Genomic DNA, 14,644 nt, shown 5'->3' on the forward strand with positions numbered 1-14,644 from the left:
GTGGCTCCACACTTCTTCCTGCTCTTGTTCTCAGCTCTGTAAGGCCCCTTCCTGTGCCAATTAATTTGAAATCAAGAGATCAAGACTATGAGATCAAAGAAGGGATAAACAATTCAGGCTAGTGGGAATTTAGAACATTCTGTAGAAGTCTCATAATAGCAGAGTAAATCCATTCAAAAAGGGAAAGACTCATTATTAGAAATGGAGAGATGACCTTTTTAACATTAACTCTGCCTTCACTAATGGATCTGCTTGGTTTTATATCAGCTGATAACACTTTACCTCAGGGGGAAAATATTTACAGAAGCAGTCAAATGGTGAGGACTGTATCATAGAACTGATAAGGACTTTGATATTCATAATACACTACTGGAAATTACCTAACTGAAAGAAACAGGAAAAATAAAAGGAGAGCTAGTATAAAAGTTGAACACAATTGTAATTAATTTTTCCTCTAACTTTTTTTAAAGTTAATTTAAATATAGCTTGTGACATTTAGAATTTGATTGGACAAAATAATCTGTTTTATAATGACCATTTCTGCATTAGCAGGTGAGGGACTTATTTTATGGCTAGATTATGCAATCTTTACTCGAGTAGGAACACACTTATTCAGAATGGGTCTACTCATGTGTGCAACTACTCACCAATGAGTCTGAGTTCCACAATTTATCCATGAGAGTGAGATTAGATTAAGAGTGCCTCTGTAAAAATGGCATGGTGGAGTTCCATGATCATGATTTCTCAGTGATTTCCATAAGAAATGTGCTCAGTTTAAAAGTAGAAAGGTTTTTTCCCCCCTAAATGCCAGATGGACAAACTCAGCTTGGACTCTTTGTTTCATCACCACCATTAATAAAGGTTCTTTTGGACAAATTAGATTGGTCTGAGAATTCTAGAGACTGAAGTCCTTTTTAACCATACAGCAGGAACATCATGCACTGCACCAGTACAAGCTTATCTCGCCAACATACCAATTTGCTTTATCCTTTTTCTGCAGGAGTCATCTCTAAGGAGTCAGGAGTGTCTATCTTAGGGTTCTCATTAGTGCCTGTCTCTCTAGGCTCATTCAGTCTTTGGCCTTTCTGAGGCTGACAACAAGAGTGCCAGTTACTGCTGACTCCAAGGGTCTTTTTTGTGCTTTGGACTCTGTGTTAAGAGCTGGACAGAATGGGTTAAGAACCATCTCACTTCGCATATGAGCAGTAGAAAGTATTAACTTTAAGTTACTATTGTCAGTAGTAGAATAATTTAGAGATGCAATGGTTCCTGGAAAAAACTGAGTATTTGATTTTAAAATATAATTTAGAAAATATACTGAATCTCTGAATAAGATTCTAAGATGGCGAATTCTACAGAACAATTCTGAGAGAGGTTTATAGCTCTGCAGAGGGGCAGGGGTGAGAGTCTGAAATGCTGCAGAGCCTGAATATCCCATGGGCCTCCATACCGTTTTTCCATGCTACTGCTCAACCTGTCCCCTGCCCTTGGGTCCCTACTATCACAGACTCTCTTCCCTGTGGCTATGCACAGTAAAGAGATGACTTATGATCTACAAGTGCCTAAATGGGGAAGAGATTTCTGATAGTAGATGGCCCTTTAATCTAGTAGAAAAAGGCATAACGATCCAATGACTGGAAACTGAATCTAGATAATTCAGACTTAAATTAGGTGCATATTTTATTTCTAACAGTAAGAGTAATTAACCATTGGAACATCTTACCTAAGGATGTGGTGCATTCTCAATCACTTGAAGTCTTAAATCAAAACTAGATACCTTTCAAAAACAAATGCTATAGTTGCCAACAGAAATTACTGGGTGAGGTTCAATTTCCTGTATCATGCAGGAGTTCAGACTAAATTATAATAATGATCCCTTCAGGCCCTCAAAATCTATGAATTTATGATTATCCCTCTGGGGGCTAAAAGAAACAAAGATAAGATTTTTGTGAAATACTGAATATTGGCATGCAGCATAGATAAAGTAATGGGAGGTTTAATTTGTTCAGCTAAGTGGTTAAGATTAAAATAAAAGCCTTCGGTACTTAAGGATGTATAGACAGAGTGATTTATATTTCATAGTACTTTGGGGGCTGTAATACTTCGGTCTAATTTCGGTTGTCGGGGTTTGTGTGTCTGTCTCCTGGGATATACAGGAGGTTAAGCCTGGGGAATTCCGCACCACTGCGTGTGCGCAGAATTCATGTCCCCAATAGATTTGCTTCCCTGCAGAAAAATTACTTTATAACAGGGAAGCAAAGGGAAACTGCAAGAGTGGTCACATGCCCCTCTCCAGCAGAGTGGGTGCGTCATTTCAGGCACCCAGAGCAGCTGGCGAAAAGGTAAATCACTGCAGGGGGTGGGGCTGGGTATGCCCCAGCTGGTGACTCCTACCCTGTGCTGGGTCCAGTTGCTAGTCCCAGCTGGGCTGGGAGAGGATGGGACCACTTCTTCCCCTGCAAGGAGCAGCCAGAGCCGGGTCAAACTCACCTCCAAAAACCTCCCCCAGCTGCAGGAAACTCCTTACACACACCCTGTTTCCTGCCACGTTGCTCCTCAGCTGTGTGAGTAGAGGTCACGGTATGGGGAGCTACTCCCACTGCCCACAACCTGTGCATCTGGATCCCCCCATACACAGACCCCTGTCGAGCCTCACCCCCCACACATCCGAATTCCCACCCTTCCAAGCCTCACCCCCTGCATCCAGATCCCCACCCCTGCTCCCAGACCACCCCTCGCTGAGTCCCCTGCACTCAAAACCACCATCCTCCTGCACCTGGACCACCCCTCACACTCAAACTCCCATCCCACCAAGCCCCACTCCCCCAGCACCCAGACCCCCCCCCCACTGAGCCCCCTACACCTGACCCCCCCCGCTGAGCCCCATCCCCCCACATCCAGACACCCCCTCCCCCCCGCTGAACTTCAACTACCTTCACCTGGACCCCTCTGCAGAGTTCCATTACTTCTGAACTTGGAACCCCACCCCCCGCTCCCCAACAAGCCCCTGTGCATCCAATCCCCCCAAACTTGGACTCCCCCAGAGCTGACCGCACACAAACTGCCCCACACAGAACTCTCTCAACCCACACCTGGATCCCCCCCACACTAAGCCCCTCCACATTTGGATTGGCCAGGCTGAACCTGCCTGCCCCACACCTGGTGAGTCTGGGTGGAGAGGCATGGCCCTGTGGTGTTTCTGGGACAGAACTGGCCCTTGCGTTGTGTCAGGGTCAGGTGCTGCCTCACTGCTGAGTCGGTGTCCTGGGGGAGGAGCTGCAGGGTGATCTTCCACCTCCATGTAGCCAGTGGCCTGTGCTCCCCACTGCCATGTTGCAGCCTCCACATTTATTGACAAATACAATTTGCAGAATTTTACTGAATTTTAGAATAGTGTGCAGAATTTTTAATTTTTTTTTGGTGCAGAATTCCCTCAGGAGTAAGGAGGTCACATTAGATGATATGGTGGTCCCTTCTGACCTTAAACTCTATAATTCTTCATAAAACCTCTGTGAAGTAGGTAAGTACTATTATCCCATTTTACAGATAAGGAAGCAGACAAATATGTTTTAAGCATTTTGTACTGAGACAAAATTACTAACAGAAAATCCAGGAGATCAGTTTAATAAAGTGTCTTGAAGAGAAATTTCTCTCTTGCTCATGTAACCTCTCAGGATCCCCACTGGTGTGGGGACTACTCTGAAGCAGATATTAACACATTCTCGGTCTCAGACTTTCAAGTTCAGCTGTGGGTCAAATCTGGAGTGTTTGAAAATGTCACCTTCATTGCCTGTCAGATTAAAAGATACTACACCTGTTACATTCCAGTTCCTCCGGCCAGGTGATCCCAAAAGTGTCTATCAACTGTTTACAGTCGGAGTACACTCTCTCACAAAGTCTTCGACAAGGGTGAATCACATGAATTTGCTTCACGCAGGCAGGCACAAATGCTTTACACAGAAATGTGTGGACATCTGGAGAACAGTGGAGATTCACAAGAGGAAGAAAAGGCTTTACAAAAAAAAAGAATGATTTTGATTAGTAATTTTTAAAAGAAACAGATCAGCAAATTTAAAAACCATGGACTTAACAGAGACACTGGTTTTATGGATTTGTAACACACCTTACAGCAGGGGTAGTCAAATATTTTTTGTGAAGGTCCAAATTTCTTGCTCAAGGTATAGTCAAGGTCCGGACTCCAGTGGGAAGAGCTCCAGCCTGGCAGCGCTCCCTTTAGGGAAGGTGGATGGGGGGCACCCCCCCACACCCAGAGATATGTGTCAGCCCTGGCTGCCTGCCGGGGCTCCCGCTGTCAGCCCTGGGCTCCATTTAGGGAATTACATGTCTGTCCCAGGCACCTTCTGGGGCAGTGGGAGTCCCGACCACCCAGGGGGTGACATGAAACGGGGGGGGGGGGCAGGTGCACCCCCTGCCCTCCCTAAATGGCACCCTCTTTGACCAGGGGCACACAAAGCACGGTTGCCACAGTTGGGCTAAACTGCAGGCAGGACTGAGCTGCAGTTGTGCCTTCTGGCCACTTGAGCACGCTGTGGCCCCTGTGGGGCAGGTAGTCAAGCGCCTTCACTCCTGCTCCTCAGTCGCAGGCGGTGGTGGCCAAAGGGTGGTGGAGGTGGCAGCAGCAGGGTGAGTGTTGGTGCAGGCTCCTCCACCTTACCCTGCAGCCCCAGCTCTCCCAAGCTCAAGAACACTGCCAGTCACTTCTCTACCCACACTAACCCCTCTCCCCTGCACTAACTGCCCATGGCCCCCCCCCCAGAGTTGCACAGTCCAGTTAAAAGCCTTTGGCAGTCTGGATTTGGCCCACAGTCCACCTATTGACTACTCCTGCCCTACAGCCTGCTAACCCTTAATTGTCCATTTCGTTTTAAGTGGTCTCCTACAGAATGTGTGAGCCTCTTGTGTTTAACAATCTGTCCAACCTTGTATTTTAGCTCAGACACTCTCGTTAGCTCTTCTTCAGGTATGGAAAAGGTATGTGTAGCTTGAAAGCTTATCCCTTCCACCAACAGAAGTTGGCCTAATAAAATATATTACCTCACCTACTTGGTGTCTCTCATATCCTGGAACCAACATGGCTACAACAATACTGCAAATAATTTTAATCACTATGGGTCTCATTTGACTTTCATGTGGATTTGAAAAGATATTATGAAAAAAGACTACTTGTTTGACAGTTATAAAAAAGGATTGTAACTAGTGATCTGAATGACTGGAACAAAGGACTTCTGAATTCTGTTAACATCGCTAACCGTAACTCTACTCTGATATCTTAGTCCAGTGGCAACCTCTCTAATTCAATTTCCCTATCTGTGAAATGAGGATAGTACTATACACCTACAAGTGTTTTCTAAGACTAAGGCCTGGTCCCCACTAAGCCCCCACTTCAGACTAAGGTACGCAAATTCAGCTACGTTAAAAACGTAGCTGAATTCGAAGTACCTTAGTCCGAACTTACCGCGGGTCCAGACGCGGCAGGAAGGCTCCCCCGTCAATGCTGCGTACTCCTCTCAGCGAGCTGGAGTACCGGCGTCGACGGCGAGCATTTCCGGGATTGATCTGGGATCGATTTATCGCGTCTTAACCAGACGCGATAAATCGATCCCAGAACATCGATTGCCTGCTGCCGGACCCTCCGGTAAGTGAAGACGTACCCTAAGATTTTCAAAAATGGGTGCCTAAAGTTAGGATCCTAATTTCATAGTTAGGCACCTAAATAAGTGGCCTGGTTTTAAGAACTGCTGACAACCTCGCAGCTCCCATTTACTTAAAAATCTTGGCAAAGATATATCACATTCATCACCATGGGATCTGAATGTCTGAGATTTGTTATGATTAATGTAATTAAGTAACATTGATTTTCTATATAAATATATTCCAAAACTCAAAAACAGGCCAGCATTCCTCTGTCAAAGGTTCCGAGTTTATATCTTCACTACATAAAGTAAGACATTGAATTACTGGTAACCACTTTTACCTAGCAACTACTAGCGTAAAATTAAATACAACTTTAGTAATAGCTTAATGCACTGTTTTCAGGCAGGCGGGCCTACTAGAGGAAAAAATAACTTGTTATTTATGTTATACCAAATTGATTACTAGGTAAAAACATGGTTTAACTTAGACTGCAGTCCCATCCACTAGTTACTGCTAATTTTGAGGGTCTATTTGCCATTATATTGACAATATATACCAAGTAATATTCCTAAACTAGGACAGCTACTTGATTAAATGGAACAGGAGTACTTGTGGCACCTTAGAGACTAACAAATTTATTAGAGCATAAGCTTTCGTGGACTACAGCCCACTTCTTCGGATGCATATGCTTATGCTTCTTCGGAAAGCTTATGCTCTAATAAATTTGTTAGTCTCTAAGGTGCCACAAGTACTCCTGTTCTTTTTGCGGATACAGACTAACACGGCTGCTACTCTGAAACTTGATTAAATGGGTCTCTTTTTTTGTTACCGTAAAAAAACAAAACAAAACACCCTCCAAGATGCAGGTAATATTTGTACTAAGTTATGGCTCCAACTAGTAGTCAAATATGTATAGCAGGAAAGTTGAAATAATATATGACCCATATGAAAATCTGTAGATAAATCGGATGAATATGAGGAGTTCTCACAGTGGCGCAGAATGTATGGTATAAGCAAATGGGACAGAAAGGAAAAACTGTTACCCAGCTGTTTCTTTCCAATTAATGGATATGTCTCCCAATCCTTATTATACCTTCTGGCAGCTAGAAACAATTCTAAAGCTGTCAGTCAGTGATTGGGAGAGGGAGAAGTCAATTTTTGATTCTGCAATGGAAACGAACATTAACAAGCTGTTTTTCAAACCAAGATGCTTTAACGTTCAACAGTAAAGATCCCCTGAGGAAGAATGGGATTGGTGGACATGCTATTTAAGAGAAAATAAATACATTTTTTTCCTCACAAAACTACATGTCCAACAATCTTCATGATACATAAGTAATAAAATTTAGAGGTGTGTTTGGGATGGGGAAGATAAAAACAGAAAAGCCCCTCATTAAAAATAAAAAATGTTAAGTTGGCACTATGCCATGGAACAGTCTGGCTGTGCGCTTCATCTGCGGATTCCATTACAGAAAGTAATGCTTTATGAAAGTATGTGCACTTGACCACCTGTCTTTGCAATTGTCTTCTGTTGGAACCCTAAGACTTGAGCACTTTCTGCTGAGGAGGCAGGCACAACTCTTGTATAATGTGCAGCAAGCAAAAACCCCAGAATATCCAATAGCCTGGTGGAATGCTGGAGACCCAGGTTCAAGTCCCTGCTCCAGATCAGTTTCTCCCACGTCCTAGGGAGTACCCTAACCACCAGGCTAATGGATTTTCTGGAGTTTCTCTTAATTTTGTCAAAAACTTCAAAAGGTCTCAATTTTGTCCCACTACAAGGGACAGAGAAAAATCATTTCCCATCCAGCTCCAGCTGGGGTGTGGGCTCCGGGGTGGAGCCAGAAAGGAGGTTCAGGATGCGGGAGGAGGTTCCCAACAGGGGCACGGGGTTGGAGTCGGGAGGGAGTGAGGGCTCCAGCTGGGGGTGTGGTCAGGGATGAGGGGTTTGGAGTGCAGGAGGGGGTTCCAGACTCAGACTGAGGGATTGGAGTGCAAGCTCCTGGAGGGAGGTTCCGACCTGGGGCAGGGGGTTGGAGTGCAGGAAAGGATAGAAACATAGAATCATAGGACTTGAAGGGACTTTGAGAGGTCATCTAGTCCAATCCCCTGCACTTACGGCAGGATGCGGGGTGTGGGCTCTGGAAGGGCAGTACTTACCTTAGTAAGTACCATTCTCCACCTTGTCAGGGGCTCTAAGTGCCCTCCCATTCCACCCCCTGCAACATGCCAGAGGCTGTTTGCATGTCCCTGTCAGGGCTTGTAATGTGAGCAGTCTGATCCAGTGGTCAGAGCCTCAAGGAGAGTCAGGGTCGTGGTCAGGAGTCATGCCAAGGGTCAAACTGAAGTCAGTAACTGGAGTTAGGGAAAGGAAACAGGAAACAAACAGGAACCAGGCAAGGAGAAAGGAACTTGGTGTCAGGGATCTGGGCAGCAGTAGGCCTAGCAACTACTTGCTCTGACAACAAGCATAGCAGGAATAAGGATCTTTACGCTAAGAGGTGTCCAATCAGCAGTCTGCTGCTAGTCAGTTGATCCCACTGAATCAACCAGTGCAGCCCGTTTGCAGGTTATCAGCTACAGTTTGCTTACCTGCCCTTGTAGCTTGGTGGTGCAGAGAATATGATTCCTGGCTCGGTACACCCACAGGCCTGGGCTTGAGACCTATGGCATATGACAGTCCCCCATTTGCTCCTATGCTACACGCCAGGGTGTCACTATAGCCCCCTCCCATGCCAAGGCTCTGTATCTCCCCCTTCCCACCCATGCCTGGGCCCCTCATTCCCCCCACCCCATAAGTAGGGGTTTTGTGTGGGCCCCCATTTCAGGGTCCATTATTTCTTCCCTGCCATCCCAGGGGTTCTGTATGAGTCCTCATTCTCTCCTTGTATTCTTATTTCAACCAGTTCTTTGATCTATTGAGAATTACGAAGGTTAAGATTTAGTCATGGATATTTTTAGTAGAAGTCATGAACAGGTCACAGGCAATAAACAAAAATTCATGGCCTGTGACCCCTCCATGACTTTTACTATAAATACCCTTGACTAAGTCTTAGCTGCTTGTGGGGGGAAAGGGAGCCTTAGAATACCACTGCTTCGGGACAGCTGCTCCAGGGCCACCCCTAGGACCGCTGCTGCAACTGCAGAAGTCATGGACGTCCCAGAAAGTCATGGAATATGGGTTTATGGAAAACAGATCCTGTCAAACTAACCCAGTATCTTTTTTTCCATGAGGTTACAAGTTTGGTTGATAAAGGTAACAGTGTTGATGTAATATCTCTAACATAAAATTTCCCCTATCCACCCACACAGCTAAAGCTCTTGCCCAGCCATCATCTCACATCTTGACCACCACAGTATTTTCTCTGGTCCTGACAAATGCAATCTGGCCCTGCTGAGATCCATTCAGAATACTATTGCAAAAATCATTTTCCTATGCATAGCTTTGACCGTGTCTTGAACCCTCTCTTTACATCAGTCCACTGGCTCCCTCTTCTCTATCGTATCAAACAAACTATTTTTGTTAATCTTCAAAGTCCTTCACAGCCTATTCCCACCCTGCCTTCATCTCTCATTCAGTACAGAAAGGTTGACTCTTGTCTTCCATCAGTCCATCATGTTAGCCTCCTTTGCCCACTTGATAAATTTTCAAACAAGCACCTCCCATGATGTCTCTCATGCCTGGAGAAGCTAGCATGCTAAAAATAGCATGAAGCTAGCTGTGGCAGTATCAGCAGTGGCACAGGCTAGCCATCCTGAGTACATGCCTAGGGTCTCAAATGGGCATGTACTCGAGTTGACTAGCTCATCCTGCAGCTCATGCAGCTGTGGCTACATTCCATTTTTAATGCACTCGCTCAATGAGAGCTAGCATGAGTATGTTTACTTGTGTTGCCCAGGATTTGAGGGGTATTTGTACCCCAAGATTTTATCAAGCTAACTGCAATCATAATATGGGCATTCAGCCACCATGAATTAATAAATAGAACACCACATAGTTAAGGGTTAAATTGAAAGCAGGCTTTTAGAAGCAAGGTCAAAACTAACTGGCAGTTTCTGCTAATTAGAATGGGAGGAGGGGAAAGAAAAGTCAACAACTGAGACTGAAAACCTTGGTGGATGAAAATCTTGGATTTGGGCACCTTTGATATAGAAGTTTATGATGTTAGGAATGTTTGTTAATAAGTAGTTTATTGAAAGTTAGGAAAAGTGCTGACTGAGTAGGGGTCACTATGACCTATGAATTTTGTACAAGTTAGTTATACAAGACAAGCTAATGCAGTGTACTTTGGAGCAGTTCTCTGAAGCCATCTTAAGAGATTTTTTTTCCTGGCGCCTTTTCTCCCTAGCAGGTGAGCAACTGGTCCCTGTGAGCCTGCTATTAATTACTCAATACTGTTCCAGATTTTAGGTAAATATTTGGGATGTTCTAAACCTATTTTTTTTGTCTGTGTTTAAATCTAATAAATTGCAGTATTAGATAGAGCACGCTTACTTGCATTAATCTTTTATCAGACGGAATTGCTGTGTTCCCATTGATTTATTCCTGACACTGCCTGGAGTGAAACAGTTACCACTGCTGTGGGTTCTGAAAAACCCTGGGTAGCAGCTGAGCTGGGAATCACACCCCCAGATCGAAGTGTAGATATACCCATTGTTTCCTTGTATTTTCCTGTTGAGCTGGCTGTATCCCTGTTGTCTCTGGGTCTTATACTGAGATTGTAAGTTCTTTGGGGGCAAGGACTGTCTTTTTGTTCGCTGTCTGTACAGCGCCTAGCACAATGGGTCTGTAAGGTATTTGAATGGGTACAGCACAACTTTTTGATTAAAAATTAGAATGATACAAATTATCATGAAATTAAATGGATTAAAAACTGTCTGACAGGTCTCAAAATGTAAAATATATGCTCTAGTTCAAACAAGAGTTAATGCAGGGAAGTGCTCTGGCTTGTGTTAAATAGGAGGTCAGACAGCATTATTATAGCGGTCCCTTTTGGTCCTGTAACCTATGACTAGGGTTGCCAACTTTCTAACTGCACAAAACCGAACACTCCTTTCCTGCCCCTTCCCCAAGGTCCCGCCCCTTTTCGCTCCATCCCCCCCTCCCTCCGTTGCTCGCTCTCCCCCACCCTCATTCACTTTTACCGGGCTGTGGCAGGGGGTTGGGGTGAAGGAGGGGGGTGAGGGCTCTGGCTGGAGGTGCAGGCTCTGGGGTGGGGCCATGGATGAGTGGTTTGGGGTGCAGGTATGGGCTCTGGGTGTGGGCTCCAGGTGGGGCAAGAAATGAGGGGTTCTGGGCTGGGGGTTGAGTGCAGGGGGGGTGAGGACTCTGGCTGGGGCTACAGGCTCTGGGGTAGGGCTAGGAATGAGGGATTTGGGGTGCAGGATAGGGCTCAGGGCTAGGTCTGGGTGTTGAGGGGGTATGGGTTCTGGGACGAAGTTTGAGTGCGGGAGAGGACTCCAGCTGGGGCAGGGGATTGGGGTGCGGGACGGGGATCAAGGTCCCAGCCATGCTTTCTGCGGCTCCCAGGAAGCGGCTGCTAGATTCCTTCAGCCCCATGGCACATGGGTGGCCAGGGAGACTCTGCATGCTGCCTCCTGGGTTCCTTTTCGACCAGGCGTTCCAGTCGAAAACCGGACGTCTGGCAACCCTACCTATGACTACCATTACTGTAGCTATGACTTAACAATTCCATTCGAATCCCCATCTCTTTCATTACTCAGAATTCCAACCAGAAGGGAGCAAAAGCACCTGGGAAAATATTTTCAAAGCCACAAAAGGGCAGTTAGCTGCTTAACTCCTATTGAAGGCCAACAGGAGCTGGCCATTTAACTGCCTTGTGCCTCTGATCACACACACACACACACACACACACACACACACACGTTTTTCTTTATATTTCCTCTATGCTTTAGCCTGTTACAGTTATTTTTCACAGAGTAGTAAGAGTAGGAGTTTTAAAATAATTTAATTGTTGTAAAGATGCCCTCCCTATTATACTTCTTCCAAGTTAAAAATATATATATATTTTTTTATAAATGGTCACAAAGTTTAGAAACAGTATAAATAAATATGAAATCATCATTTAAATCTTAATAAAAGTAGCTGCTGTGAAAAACTTAAGTACAGTGATTTAAAATCTCAGCTTTCCCAAATGGCTTACAAACAACAACAAAAACACACCACACTGCATTTTGAGGTCTGAACCTAAATTATAGATGTCACTTACAATTCAAAACCATCATAACAAAATGCTTCTATTCTAAGCACTACAGATCTGAAATCTTTGTGCAAAACTTTCAGTTATATATAGCTCTCTCCATGTAGATTATACAGAGCATAAATGTGAGACAAAAATAAAAATACACTGTAGACCTTCAAATAATATTATATACCCCAGATACAGATTTTAAGGCTCGACGGGACTACTATGATCATCTAATCTGACCTCCTACATAACACAGCCCATAGAACTTCCCTGAATTAATTCCTGCTTCAAGTCCAATGGCTACAGTTGTATTAGAGCACATCATCTTTTAGAAAAACATCCAATCGCCATTCAAAAATTTCCAGTGACCCATCACAACCTTATAAATTGTTCCAGTGGGAGGGCAAACCTCAACTAGCTGATGATAAAGCTAACTCAGGGTTCAGGTGCTATGTCCTTCATATATTTATATCCATACTATAATAAATGGATATAGCTGGTAGAGCTCTATGCTTTTTGCAAATAGCAAACAACATAAAACAACAATGTATAAAACAACAAAACAAAACCACTCTGGAACACCAGGTCAGAGTGCCACTTACGTCTGACCAGGCCAAATCTCAGTGACTGGCATTGCGACCTGATGCAAAGGGTTGTAGCACAACTCATTCAAATTTGGCCTAGCTGCCCCAGGCTTATCATGACGGAGGGGTGGCCAGGCCAAACCTGTGTAGTACTGCAGCCCCATGCGCCAGGTCACAATGCCCAGAGTGGGGTGCCAGACCCAGTTCCACCAAACAGGAGCCATGTGGGATGAGCATGGAATGGGCTTGCTCTAGAGAGTAAGCTAGCTCTCCAGCCGAGCCTCCCACCCCCTTGAGACAGGACCCAACCTCACCTGCCCCTGCCCAGGGGACAAAATAATACTCAAATATGAAATTGCAGAACTATTAACTGTGGTATTAACCTATTGCTTAAATCACCCTCTGTATCAAATGACTGGAGAGTAGCTAATATAACACCAATTTAAAAAAAAAAAAAAAAAGAGGCTCCAGAGTCAATCCTGGCAATTACAGACTGGTAAGCCTAACTTCAACACCAGGCAAATTGGTTGAAAAATATAGTAAAGAACAGAATCAGACATAGCTGAACATGATATGTTGAGGAAGAATCAACACCGCTTTTGTAAAGGGAAATCAAGCCTCACTATTCTATTGGAATTCAACAAGCATGCGGACAGAGATGATCCAGTCTCAGACTCAGACTATAAGGCCAGACGGGACTATCATGATCTAGTCCAGGGTTCTCAAACTGGGAGTCATGACTCTCAGGGGGTCATAAGGTGGTTATATGTGGGTCACGAGCGGTCAGCTCCAAGGGGTTGACAGCCCCGAGCCTCCATTAAATTAACTTAACCCTCCCCCTCCTGTTTTTAATTTATAAGGTGGAGGGGTCACATTCTGAGGCTTGCTGTGTGAAAAGGGTCACCAAAACAAAGTCTGAAAACCACTGATTTGCCTTACCTTCTACACATTGCATGCCACAGAACCTCACCCACCCACTCCTGCAATAGACCCATAACCTCTGACTGAGTCACTGAAGTCCTCAAATTGGTGTGAAGAAAGTGAAAGTGTCATTGACCCCTTTGCATACAAGAACCAGGGGTCACCCAGTGAAATTAACAGGCATCAGGTTTAAAACAAAACAAGAAGAAGTACATCTTCCACAGCTTGACGGCAGTGTGTGAACTCACTGCCATGGATGTTTTGAAGGCCAGACTTATAATGGGTCTCAAAAAAGAATTAGGTAAGTTCATGGAAGATTGGTCCACCAATGGCTATTAGCCAAAATGGTTAGTAGCAACCCCATGTTCTGGGTGTCCCTAAACCGCCAACTCGCAGAAGCTAAGACTGGACAATAGAGATTGGATAACTCAAAAAGTTACCTTGTTCTCTTCATTCCCCCTGAAGCATTTGGCACTGGGCACTGTCAGATGACAGGATACTGGGCTAGATGGACCAGTGGTCTGACCCAGTGTGGCCATTCTTATATTCGAACACAAAATTCCAGAGAAATAAATAAAAAGAATTTCACAGGACTCTAATAATTGAATTACTGAATTTCTTTTGCTATGGAGCACACACATTTTGAAAATATCAATACTGCTGTTATCCAAAGAAATCTCATCACTTGTGGGCTCTTACAGAAGTAGTAGTAGTTAACCTTACCGTCCTAATACACTGAAGAGCCATTAATCTTCCATCTGCCTCGGAGTATACAGGTGTATCCTGGTGGGATGGCACAGGATGAGGCTTGGGGGAAAAGAGGAGCTCTGGCTTCACCAGCATGCTTCCCTTCTGCCCCCCACCACACACAGACATGTTCATTAGTATTCAATGAAAGCTTATCCAACAGAGCTGTGTGCGGATAGTCCTTCCCAGGAATTCTGAGGCAGCAAGTAGAGGAACAGCTGCACCCAATGATAAACTCTACTCCACCTGTCACGATCTTTGGGGTACCCAGAACTGTGAGTCGCCTTATTACCTCCTGACTCTAGCAAGAGGTAGCCTTGCCCATGGTGGCTGTCAGCTCCCTAACACCATCAGCCTGTTAGCCACTCAAGCACTCTCCTCTGGCTATGCCAGCCCTATCTTTGCGTAGGTGCCCAACAATAGATGCACCCCAGCCCTCAGTTCCTTTGAAGCATTTCCCTGTGATATCCAGCCCATGACCCTGGTTATTCACATAAATTCCAGATCCTCTGTCTCCAAAGGAGCAGT

The 14,644-nt window shown here is 44.8% G+C and overlaps 1 protein-coding gene across 5 annotated transcripts in view; it reads right to left on the bottom strand.

Moving 5' to 3' along the window:
• The window catches only part of FZD6 (frizzled class receptor 6), a 47,115-nt gene that overhangs the window by 10,602 nt on the left and 21,869 nt on the right, over positions 1–14,644 (bottom strand). For all 5 annotated transcript variants that reach the window (XM_054017873.1, XM_054017875.1, XM_054017876.1 and 2 more), the window contains exon 3: positions 3,815–4,011. In XM_054017873.1, the coding sequence (XP_053873848.1) occupies positions 3,815–4,011 (197 nt within the window). The remainder of the gene's footprint in view (positions 1–3,814; positions 4,012–14,644) is intronic.

This window comes from Malaclemys terrapin, chromosome 2 (genome assembly GCF_027887155.1).
Source record: "Malaclemys terrapin pileata isolate rMalTer1 chromosome 2, rMalTer1.hap1, whole genome shotgun sequence".
In the NCBI taxonomy this organism is placed as follows: domain Eukaryota; kingdom Metazoa; phylum Chordata; order Testudines; family Emydidae; genus Malaclemys; species Malaclemys terrapin.